We start from the raw sequence: 13,613 nt of genomic DNA, 5'->3' as shown, positions 1-13,613 counted from the left end.
CGGGAACGAGTCTCGTTGTCGGTAGTGGTACTTTTACTAGATTTTTCTAATCCTAACATGCAAGATAAATTTCAAATTTATTAATATTTTTTTCATATGACTAAAACTGATATATCTTAATATCCGTAGGATTAGATCGTCGAAAAAATCATTTTAAAATTAATCTTGTAAATCGGGAACGAGTCTCGTTGTCGGTAGTGGTACTTTTACTGGATTTTTCTAATCCTGACATGCAAGATGAATTTCAAATTTGTTAATATTTTTTTCATATGACTAAAATTGATATATCTTACCATCCGTACGGTTGGATCGTCGAAAAAATTATTTAAAAAATTAATCTTCTAAATCAGGAACGCGTCTCGTTGTCGAAAGTGGTACTTTTACTGGATTTTTCTAATCCTGACATGCAAGATAAATTTCAAATTTTTAATAATTTTTTCATATAACTAAAATTGATATATCTTAACATCCGTATGGTGGATCGTCGAAAAAATCATTTTAAAACTTAATCTTGTAAATCGGGAACAAGTCTCGTTGTCGGGAGGGGTACTTTTATTGGATTTTTCTAATCCTGACATGCAAGATGAATTTCAAATTTTTTAATAATTTTTTTATATGACTAAAATTGATATATCTTAACATCCGTATGGTTGGATGATCGAAAATATCATTTTAAAAATTTATCTTCTAAATCAGAAACGCGTCTCGTTGTTGGAAGTGATACTTTTACTGAATTTTTCTAATCCTCACATGCAAGATGAATTTGAAATTTGTTAATATATTTTCATATGGCTAAAATTGATATATCTTAACATCCGTAAGGTTGGATCGTAGAAAAAATCATTTTAAAATTAATCTTGTAAATCGGGAACGAGTCTCGTTGTCGGTAGTGGTACTTTTACTTAATTTTTCTAATCCTGACATGCAAGATGAATTTCAAATTTATTAATATTTTTTTCATATGACTAAAATTGATATATCTTAACATCCGTACAGTTGGCTCGTCAAAAAAATCATTTTAAAAATTAATCTTGTAAATCGGGAACGAGTCTCGTTATCGGGAGTGGTACTTTTACTAGATTTTTCTAATCCTGACGTGCAAGATAAATTTCAAATTTTTTAATATTTTTTTCATATGACTAAAATTGATATATTTGAACATCCGTACGGTTGGATCGTTAAAAAAATAATTTTCAAAATTAATCTTCTAAATCAGGAACGCGTCTCGTTGTCGGGAGGGGTACTTTTACGGGATTTTTCTAATCCTCACATGCAAGATGAATTTCAAATTTGTTAATATTTTTTTCATATGACTAAAATTGATATATCTTACCATCCGTACGGTTGGATCGTCGAAAAAAAAGTTTAAAAATTAATCTTTTAAATGAGGAACGCGTTTCATTGTCAAAACTGGTACTTTTACTGGATTTTTCTAATCCTGACATGCAAGGTAGATTTCAAATTTTTAATAATTTTTCCATATGACTAAAATTGATATATCTTAACATCCATATGGTTGGATCGTCCAAAAAATTATTTTAAAAATTAATCTTGTAAATCGGGAACGAGTCTAATTGTCGGGAGTAAAACTTTTACTGGATTTTTCTAATCCTCATATGCAAGATGAATTTCAAATTTATTAATATTTTTTTCATATGACTAAAATTGATATATCTTAACATCCGTACGGTTGGATCGTCCATAAAATCATTTTAAAAATTAATCTTGTAAATCGGGAACGAGTCTAATTATCGGGAGTAATAATTTTACTGGATTTTTCTAATCCTGACATGCAAGATGAATTTCAAATTTATTAATATTTTTTTTATATGACTAAAATTGATATATCTTAACATCCGTATGGTTGAATCGTCAAAAAATCATTTTAAAATTAATCTTGTAAATCGGGAACGAGTCTAATTATCGGGAGTAATAATTTTACTGGATTTTTCTAATCCTGACATGCAAGATGAATTTCAAATTTATTAATATTTTTTTCATATCACTAAAATTAATATATCTTAACATCCGTACGGTTGGATCGTAGAAAAAATCATTTCAAAATTAATCTTGTAAATCGGGTACGAGTCTCGTTGTCGGTAGTGGTACTTTTATTGGATTTTTCTAATCCTGACATGCAAGATGAATTTCAAATTTTTAATAATTTTTTCATATGACTAAAATTGATATATCTTAACATCCGTAGGGTTCGATCATCGAAAAAATCATTTTAAAAATTAATCTTCTAAATCAGGAACGAGTCTAATTGTCGGGAGAGGTACTTTTACTGGATTTTTCTAATCTTGACATGCAAGATGAATTTCAAATTTTTTAATAATTTTTTCATATGACTAAAATTGATATATCTTAACATCTGTATATTTGGATGATCGAAAAAATCTTTTTAAAAATTAATCTGCTAAATCAGAAACGCGTCTCGTTGCCGGGAGTGGTACTTTTACTGAATTTTTCTAATCCTGACATGCAAGATGAATTTCAAATTTGTTAATATTTTTTCATATGACTAAAATTTATATATCTTAACATCCGTATGGTTGGATTGTCGAAAAAATCATTTTAAAATTAATCTGGTAAATCGGGAACGAGTCTCGTTGTTGGTAGTGGTACCCACTGAAATTACATAGACAACTGTTTTCATTCTGTTGTTTGATGGTGTAGAGGACAACCTTTCTGAAAAACCATTGTCTGAATTACACAATTTAATGTCAAAACCGTTGTCTTATATCCCTATACGTTAACATAGTAACAACGGTTTGTAATTGTTGTGTGAAAGATCTACTACAACACTATATTTAAAAAACCGTTGTCCGACTCGATGAGAGGATACAACTTGTATAACAGTTTAAAAAAGATGGATATCCGTTGTTTGTTCTGGAGCTCACACAACTATTATTTCTGCAAAATCAATTCACCGTTGTATGATTTTTTAGGACGACGGTTTTTTTTAACCGTTGTCGGTCAACCGTTGTCTGAATGCAAATTTCTTGTAGTGGGTGACTGAAAAATAAAATCTATATGTACAAGAGATGTAAGATGTGCACATAAAAATGCTCAATAATAACGAAACATGAAGCTTAAACCTGCACCAAAAAGTAATATGCTTCTATCATAAGAATGGGGACTAAAGATTGTTGTTTAAGCACATAAAAAGGGCAGCAACTTCATCAGCAATATGAAAACCAGATGCAGTGGCCAAGAAATCACCTTGAAGACAGCAGGGCGGCTATACCTAATTTTTTTCTAGCCAAATAAGAAAGGCCACGACATGGATAGATTCATCAACATTTCGGCCTAGATTATAGATTATCATGTAACAAACTTGATATAGTTGTGTAAAGAGGGGTTTATATAACAATCTTGGAGTCTTCCAAGGTTTTATTTTAAAGGAATGTTGCATATTTTACATAAATTAAATATTATTTTTGGATTACACATATTATCTTTTCTACTATATAATGATGCTTATTCTCTCGTATAGACATCATTAAAAAAATATAAATATAATGTAACGTATATTGTTTTCCATGTATGAGAATGGTTGTAATGGTTACATTTTGAGATTATGTATAACTACATTATAGCACAACTAATTTGTAAATTTATCTACTCTTTTTTATGAGTTATTTTACATTATCCATAAAATAAATGTTTTCAAATGATGTATACATAGAAGATAATTATTGTAAGGACGTCATTATATTTATGTACTTTTGAATTATTATAATTTTATATAATTTATACTATATATTTGTAAGGAGAAATCATCTTCATATATTATTTTTTCTGATTTTCTGTGCTGTGTGATGGGCAAGTTATGTGTCAAATTTTGATCGGTCTTTCAATCATTAATGTTGATGGATCCCCCTACATTTACATCAATTTCACCAATGGAAACACTCCAAATTCATAAAAGGTATGAAAGTTAGTATTTAATGTGCAAGAAAAACCTTTCTTTCTTTAATGTTTTTGTTTTTTCAAATATAATTAGTACATATATGGATTTGGTCCTTATTTTCTTGTTACTATTACTAAAACATATTTTCAATCACACAACGGTTGACAGAAATGGTTAAAAAACTACTTGTTGTCCTAAAAACAACGGTGAATTGGTTTTGCAAGAAAAACTGTTCTGTGAGCTTCAGAACAAACAATAGTTACCTAACAGTTTAAAAAATTGTTGTCTTCATTTTGTCCTCCGGCGGAATCAGACAACAGTTTATAAACTACACTATTGACTTGCTAAGACAACACCCTAAAATCATTGTTAAATAACAACATTTTATCAGCTTAAGACAATGGTTTTGGTGCTTATGTTGTGTAATTTAGACAAGTGTTTATGGTTACCCTTGTCTGATTTAACAACAAACAACTATGTATATATACCATTGTTAAAAGGGAAGGCCACAGACAATGCTCTTTCAGAGCATTATTTATAAGATTCACACAACGGATTTGTAACGCTTTGTCTAAACACCACAGTTAAAAAGATACTTTTAGAGGTTGTGATTTGAAATGATTTTTTTTCATTTTCCCTCCTATTTTAATTTTATCTTCCCCAAAATGTTAACAACTCATAAGTTTAGTTTTTTCATCTCTCAAATAATAGACAACGTTTTCAGATGAAAAAAACTTGTTGAAACTCAAATACAAAATGGTTTGGTTCTCCTGGCCTGTTGTCTAAACTCAAGGTAGAAGACAATTTTATAGATTATGATAGTAATTGTTGTCTTTGAGTAATTTTAAAAAGAAAAATTCACTTGTATATGTCAAATCCCCGAAAAATTAATCCAAAAGAATCAAACCAATGACTAGCTAACAAAAAATCATCCAACCAATATAGAACAGCAAAATAACCTCAATTATGTTGGCAAATTAGAATATTTCCTCAAGTCAACAACTAATTACAATTGGATAATTCACAAACCAAATTTTATTATAATTTGACAAGATAATTAATCGAAAAACATAAAATTTGATTGAGCTTTCATGATACCATATAAAGCTTCCATAACTAAGTGACCAAATGTAACGATCTGTTGGCAGAGAAGAAGTAGTGTATCATATATTGAACACCTTATCCCATCCAGAATTCCCTCCAAATCCTTGACAAGCTACCAACTGTTGTAATTAAGCATGTACATACAATTAACAATGCAATCAAATAGGCTTTTCCACGAAGATGGGCAAAAATGAGCAACAATGCAATCCGGCGAAATAATCACATTGGTCACTGAAAGAAAAATAAAAAAAAACTAAACATGGATACCAATATTTAAGATTAATAGGGTTTATGGCCCATAAATACTACTATCCTATAATTACATGACACTGAATCCAACATATGAATTCCAAACAGTCCAAACAATCAAGAAAATGTTAAGTGATAAATTAGAAAATGACATATTCCGGTGTGATAAATCATTTATAAAAATTATAAAAAACTGCTAAATTCATATATATTAAAACAGAAATCGTAACTGACACGAATTAATTAAAATGTCAAATTTTGACAAACAAAATAATTCGAGAAATAAAAAAATATTACGAATAAATAACTGATAAAAGGCAGAGAGGTGCACTCATGTTGGGGAAATTTTCTAAATAATTTAACTTAAAAGAAGGTAATTATTACCATCATGGGAGTTGAATCCATTCATCTTCGTCCCGCATATAACTAGCTTTTTCCTGATCAAGTTCGTCAACAATGGGAAACGTTGGCATGTGCAGCTCATTCTCAATTTCTATTTCTACTGATCCATCATTTTCATCATCACATTGTTCATAATAGTTCTCTTCTGGTAATTTCAACATGACATACCAATATTTTTCAAGAGGATCATCAATGTAAAAAAACTTGCTTAACATGTTTCCCTAGCACGAAAGGATCATTTACGAAACCTAATTGTTCAAATTAACAATTGTATATCCCAAATCATCTACCTTAACATGGCTCATATCTACCCAATTACAACAAAATATTGGGAGTTTAAATTTGTAATAGTCTAACTTCCATATACTTTTTATAACTCCATAGTAGGTATGTAAAGTATGCTCAATATTCTTCTCCTTCCCTGCACAAGCATAGTATCTGCAACGAGACAGACGCCACTACACTGAACTTGTCGAGTGTCATCACGCTCCTTGGTGCTATACGTAACACCATTGATTCTATATATGCTAAATGCAGGGACATTCTTGTTGGGCCCTTTCGCAATCCACCTTATCTCCTCAGGTACGTTATTATGGTCATCCAACAATTCTGATTCAATCTATTTAAAACAAATTGATTAAAATAATTATATTTTCATATTAAAATTAATTTTGAGACTAAATGTATTCCCAGATATTTTCAAGTTCCTCTGTTTCATTTTTTAACCATCATAATCAAATTTAAAAAAAATGTCATTTTCTATATAAAACACTTTGTTTTCTTGAATAAACAAATAACAAATACATATACCGTGAAATATAAACTAGGCCTATTTATAACATTTTTAATCAGATAACAATCATACATTTTTCCAGAACCATTTGTGAAATTCTGCATTTTGCTTGTTTTTAAGCTAGACTTCGTCATTTTCATGTTGTTGGTATCTTGTCATCAAAGATGCCATATGCACACTGCGAGAAAAATCAATTTCTTTAGTATATTAATCAAAGTGCAGAAAATAATGAAATAACACACATTTAAATGTCAGTAACTTACTCAAAATATGGCCTAATGACATTTGTATTTTGGAGAAAATACAAATGTTCTAGATGAAAGTCCTCGCCGCTCGACTTTATCAATGTCGTACCAGATAGAAGTCTTGCATTCTGTACATGCTTTGCATTTTAGACACTCCTACGATAGCTTTTTCAAAATTTACCAAACACTCAACCGCCTCTTCGGCGACGTATGCCTCAGCAATACAACATTCGGGATGAGCCGGGTTTTGTACATATCCTTTAAACGCCTTCATATATCTCTCGAAGGGTTACATCCACCGAAGGAATATTGGCCCACAAAGTTTAACCTCTCTCATGAGATGAACTGAGAGATGGATCATCACATCAAAGAACGAAAGGGGAAAGTGCTTTTCAAGCTGGAACAATGTTTCCACTAACTCGCTCTGCATTTTCCAACTTGTCTACATCGATCACTTTACTACAAACTGCTTTGAAGAAAAGGCAAAACCTAATAATTGTGCATATGACTCGTTTTTGTACTACTGGCCTAATGGAGATTTGAAGCAAATAATGCAATATCATGTGACAATCATGAGATTTCATTCCAACAAGGTGAAGATTTCCCATGTTTACCAGATTCTTGATATTTGAACAAAATGCATCTACAACTTCATTTTATGAAATCATGAGCAAACTATTTATTTTCTCCATGCATTAAGTTCCATGCCGCCAAATGGCACCTTTTCTTTCTTTCCGGGAGTCTTTGGTCTCAGCTCCGTTCATATTCCCATTTCAGCCATATCAAGACGGACAGACTCTATCTTTTATCTTCCCCGAAATATTTAGTAAAGTTCCAAGCAGAGCTTCACATATATTTCTACCTTCTATAAGGATGATGACGAGGCAACCATCTTCGATGCCTCATAATCACCGTTTGACGGTAATTAACCAGCCTAGTAGCTTTTATTTCATCAATACAAATAGTACAAGCATTATACCATTTAATTACATTTCTTGACAAGTTCCTTAAGGCAGGATAATCACTTATTATCCATAATAAAATGCCCGTAAGCATGAAAGAATCTTTCTTATAAGCATCATACATTTGTTTCCAACGCCACAACTCTTACAGATCTTCTATTAGTGGTAGAAAGAACACGTCGATATCATTTCCAGGCTCTGTCGGTCCTGATATTAACAAGCAGAGGATAATATAATTTCTCTTCATACAAAGCCATGGAGGAAGGTTGTAAATTGATAGCAAAACTGGCCAACTTGAGTAATCAGTATGGTTTCCATGAAAATGATTGAAACCGTCGGATGATAAAGCTAATCGAAGGTTCCTAGTCTCTGATATAAAATTAGGCCATTTTTGGTCGACATTCTTCCATGTTTTTTAATCAACCAGATGCCTCATTTTACCATTCTTTTGTCGCTCGGTGTCATGCCATATCATATCCTTTGCAATGTAAGGTGTATTGAACAAATTTTGTAATCTTGGTATCAGCGTGAAATACCATAGAACCTTAGTAGGGACCCCTTCAAGTTCATCTCCTTTGTTATTCAATTTCCATCTAGAGGTCTTACATACACCTTAAGTAGTCTCATCTTCATCTAAATCACCATGGTATAAGAGATAATTATTCAAATACGTGTGTATCTTTTCATACCCCATTCCTAATGCACATAAGGTTTTCTTTGCTTCATTGAAGGAAGAAGGGCTGTTGTTGCCTTCCGGAAGTAAAGACCCAAGTAATTATAGAATAACACTGATGCATGAATCAGATGTAGCATGCTTCACTTTCAAGTTATATAACTGAACCAAAGCTTTCATCTTAGTGTACCTCTCACATCTAGGATAAAGAGGTTGATGTTCACCTTTAACATGGTTGATGAAATCAGAAGAATGCGAAGACATATCATCATTATCGTCATCATCACGTTCACCCATTCTTGAGGCGACTTAATTGATAGATTCCGAAGTGTCGATTTCATCAGAACTTTCTACGGAATTATTCTCCCCTTTCCATATCAAATATGTATAAGTTTAATCAATACCATTTTGAAAAAAATGGTTTTTAACTATATGCGCTCTCTATGATTTACTATGTGCGCAGTTTACACATGGACAACTGATTTTTTCTGCATTAAACCCTTTCTCAAATTCAAACATTAACAAATCTTCCACTCCATGTTTGAACTCTTTTGTTCTTCTATTCGCTTTTAACCATGATATATCCATCTTTTAAAAGTCAGAATAAAACCTCAAATTCCACTATTTATAGCTAAATTATGAAATATTTATATTTCCCTCAAATCTTTATAAATGAACCCTAATTGAAGTTAAAAATCATAAAATCGTCAAAATGAATTCAAAACATAGGACATATATAACCCGAATTCTTAAAAGACTGTACTTACCTGTCCAAGTATAATATTCAATTTCACTCCTTATAGCTTCTTAAAAATGAATTGTGAAGTCTTTATATTTCCCCCAAATCAATATGAACCCTAACTGAAGTTCGGAATCATAAAAAAATGAATTCATCAAAATGAATTCAAAAGAGAGTACAAATATAACCCTAATTCTTAAAAGACTGTAATAACATGTTCAAGTATGAAAAGAAATTTAAAACCTGAGTTTTTTCAATTCTTGATGTCTTGAATTCTATATGTGACTGAGATTTGAGGACTTGAGAGTATGAGCATTGATTTGAGGGTATTAGCACGAATTAGAGCATAGATTTGAGTTAACGGATTTGAGAGCATGTACGAGAGACATGGATGAACGTCCTAACTAACAAGTCAATAAATATGTTCTTATTTAGACAGAATTGTCATTACAACGTACGATTTGTCTAAAATAACATAATTAATAATATTTGTAAGTTTTAGTTAAATTGTTATATAAGAATTATGTGGCTGATAAATTGAAATATTTTGAATAATATTATTTCATTCATTTTATAGGACCACAATAATTTAGATTTTATGTATTTGACTAAATCGTTACAGACGAATAAATTACATAATTTATTAAAATATAAATAATCAAAAATTATTTTAACGAAATGGTATATCGATAATAAGAATATCAAAGTTATATTACACGAAAAATTCAACTTTCATAGAGAATATTGAAGTTTCATAGCATGCGATTAGTGTTTCTGAACACTGGGCTAAAAATAGTTTTTATGAAATTTGGTCAATTGTGATGTTGTTGTTTCAGAGATATTTGTGTAGTTTGAATCGCATAGAATGTCTTTAATATCATTTTTAACTTCAATATTTTTTAAATTATGTGTGTTAAATGATCAGTAAACAAATCATCTATTTATTTTTAGTATGTTATTTGTTTTACAACCTGATCGTATCGGCAGTTGGGAGTTCCAAAAATATATTGTTTTGCATAATGGTGTTTTTGAAAAACTATAACTGACTAGTCATAGGTTCGACTTTTTCGAGTTGATATCTAGTTTATCAATATTTTCAAAATTTGTAAACATTTTCGACGATCCAATTGTACGGATGTTTAAATCAACCTTTCAATGATCAAAACATACGGATGTGCTTTGAATATGAATATGATTACCATTTACAATATTCAAGTTAATTTACAATATCGATACCCTTTCTAGAAAAAGATGTACCGATATGCTTTTATATTAATCAAAACTTTCTTACTAAGCATTATCAGTTACCCTAAAAACTAAACTTTAAACCCTAACCTAAACGTGAATAATTTTGTAACGCCTAAACCCTATAACTACTTTAATATTTCGTAAACCTAAGTATCATTTGTATATGTCAGTGTACGTCTTGATATTCTTTATTGTACATATACTTGTAAAATATATCGAATTGTTGCATATGAATGATAGAATTTAAATTTTTCATAATTAAGGCTTGTTTATTTCCGACTTATAAGTCGCCTTATTACTTATAATTACGTAATAACTTACAAACGAATGTTTGTCGACCCAACTTATAAGTTGAATTTATGACTTATAAGTTGATAAGTTGAGTGTTAGTAACGACGTACTTTTTCTGAACTTATTTTGATTTTTCTTTTTTTTATTAACTTTATTATTTAAAAATATATTTTTAAATGTTAATCTAATCTAAAATTAAGGAATTAAGATAATTTTTAAGTCATAGGTTAATATTTTATGATTTTCCGAACAGACACTTAATGTCCTTAATTATTATGTTTTCAATAAATGTTGGGCCACAAACGTCTCTGTTAGCGTAATGTATATAGTTATTTATTGATTATAGTGATATGATCAACGTGTTCGAATCAGATTATCAAACTTTTAAGGTACCAAAAATTTAATTTTTATGGATAACATCGAATATTATTTCAACATATGTACTCACGAACATCGAACTTTTTCAAATTAAAAGTTTAAGTATAGAGTATTGCTTATTTTTGTTTTGGATTCTAGACAACGGTTTAGGATAAAAACCGTTGTTGGGAAACTTATTACACAATGGTTTCACTAAGAAACTGTTACCCAAATAATAATAAATAACATTACCTACAATAACTGTTTCATGTAGGAACCATTGTGTGCGAGTATATCTTACAATGGTTGGTAAATTAAATAGTTGTCAGTCTGTTTAGTACAAATATCTACAAATATATGGATAATTAGATGTTTTTTAACTTTTAATTTTTAGTTTTTAAAAAAAATAAATAATGACTAATATTATTGATCTTTAGATTAAAGAAGATCTGTGTCTAGGCAGTTGATTTGAACTGAAATTTTTTCAATTGCCCTATCTTTTGAATTTCATCTCCCCCTTTATTTTTTTAGTATCCCCCCAAAATATCCCCCAAAATTTTATATCCCAAAATTTCAACTCCCTAGACATCAGTTACTCCCCAACATAAGTTATTAAACTCCCCAACACACGATCTCTTCTTCCATTCACACGATTTTCTTCTCCATTCACTGCAATTTTCTTCACACGATCTCTACTTCCATTCGATTCTACTAGTATGTTCCTAATTCGAGCCACTAAAGCCTAATACATGCCTAATACATGTTAGAAACCATAAATCCCTCATCTATATTTGGGGGGTTTTGATTTTTACATGTTTTTAATAAGTTTCAAAAACCCTCTTCAATTTATTTGGGGGTTTTGATTTTTTATTATTAATTTTAATTTAAGCTCTGTGATGATGATTGTGGAGTGTAGATCTGATGATATGTTTGGGGTTTTTGATTTTTAACTTAATTTTTTATGGGATTTAAAACCACCTTAAATTTTGCATGCAATTTCAATTGTATTGTGGAGTGTTGTTATTGAGTTTTACTTGATGTCTTCGCTTTTTGGAGTGTTGTTAGTGAGTTTTACTTGATGTATTGTGTCTTTGCGTTGTTTACATTTTACATGCAATTGTATTTAGTTTTACTGAGTTTGATGTTTCGATGACACTTTACATACAATTGTGGAGTGTTGAGTGTTATGTCAAAAATTTGTGTTTCTTGTAAGTGATTAACAAAACCATGTTTCTCTGTTGTCCAATTTTTATTTCTTCAATTAGATTATCATGTTAATGTTATTGTTAATCATGTAATTTTACTGAGTTTTACTGAGTTTACTGTCATGTTAATGTTGTACTTATTCTTTGTTTGTGTGCTTTATAGATTATGGAAACTCCTAAGAAGAAGACCAATGCAGAAAAGAGAAATTCGAAAAAGGAAGCGTCTCATAGGAATGGGTTCAAAAAGACGTGATCTTCACCCCCATCCAACCATAATGAGTGTGCTAAGGGCTTTAAAAAAGACAAAGTCCTCAAACACTGAGACCTCCACTCCATTGATTTCTCCCCCAAAAACTGTGAAGAAGGCCATTTTTGAAAACTTACAAAAGAAAATTTCAAAGAATAGAAAACAAGAAAAGGCTGTTACAACTATGGACAATACTCAAGGACTAAAACTATTGAAGCGAGCACTACGCCATAAACGGCCTTCTACCACATAATTACGTGATGTTGCCGTAGATAATGTTGCAGTAGCTACATGATAATGCACCATACTGCAACATATTTTAATTATGTTAGCATAGGTCTCGTAAAGTGTTGCCAATACATATTTTTAATAAAAATATTCAATTTTTTATTAAAAATTAAATAAATAAATGCTGATGTGGCAGAGCTGGGTCCCCACACAGCTGATGTGGCAGGTGAGTCACCCCATATGGGTCCCACCTTGCTGACGTGGAAGGGGGTCCCTATTGACGTGGCAGGGGCGAGGTGGCAGTGGTGAAGTATTAAATCAAAAAATTTCAGAAATTTTGCACTATCCAGGATTTGAACCCAAGACCTCCTACAAAACAAAATTGAGTGCAAACCACTACACCAAGGAAGACAATGTGTTGTATTCCACATTATTTAAATAAAATTAAGCAATCAAAGCAGACTGACCCGTGTTTGGGCTAGTTTCCCGAGTGAAGTATCGATTGTTTAAAATAAATTTTCGATGATTATATATTAGATTTTTTAGAGATATTGAAAAAATGGGGAAAATAATTAAAATATGATTTTTTATTTTTGTAATTATATAGACAATTGTTTGAGTGTATAGTATTTTTTGTGCATTTTTTAAAATTTTCTAGTTATTTTCTGTTGATTTTTAATTAGTCTATAATTTAATAAATAAAAATAGAAATCAACTACTGGATCACTACGTGGCAGAAAAGTATTGGCTGATGAATGCATCACGCGGATCACCAGCTTCAGTTTTAATCTGGACCATCAGATCAGTTTAAAGAAAACCAATTTGGGTAAATCCTGAGTGTTGGTTCATAATAAACTGAAACAGATGACGAGAAAGAGAAGCCGGCGATTAGTAGGGTTAAGGAGAGGGAGAAAAGCGGCAGAGGAAGATGGGAAGAGATGAAGGTTTGAGGGA

The 13,613-nt window shown here is 30.8% G+C and overlaps 1 protein-coding gene across 1 annotated transcript in view; it reads left to right on the top strand.

The window, feature by feature from the left end:
- The window catches only part of LOC141701115 (zinc finger BED domain-containing protein RICESLEEPER 2-like), a 30,538-nt gene extending 18,101 nt beyond the window's left edge, over window positions 1–12,437 (top strand). Inside the window, exon 5 of the mRNA XM_074504756.1 lies at window positions 12,348–12,437. Within this exon, the coding sequence (XP_074360857.1) occupies window positions 12,348–12,437 (90 nt within the window). The remainder of the gene's footprint in view (window positions 1–12,347) is intronic.
- The last annotated feature ends 1,176 nt before the right edge of the window (window positions 12,438–13,613 follow it).

This window comes from Apium graveolens, unplaced genomic scaffold (assembly GCF_009905375.1).
Source record: "Apium graveolens cultivar Ventura unplaced genomic scaffold, ASM990537v1 ctg337, whole genome shotgun sequence".
Classification (NCBI taxonomy): domain Eukaryota; kingdom Viridiplantae; phylum Streptophyta; class Magnoliopsida; order Apiales; family Apiaceae; genus Apium; species Apium graveolens.
Note: the sequence above shows the minus strand (reverse complement) of the source record. Positions and strands in the feature narration are given on the sequence as shown.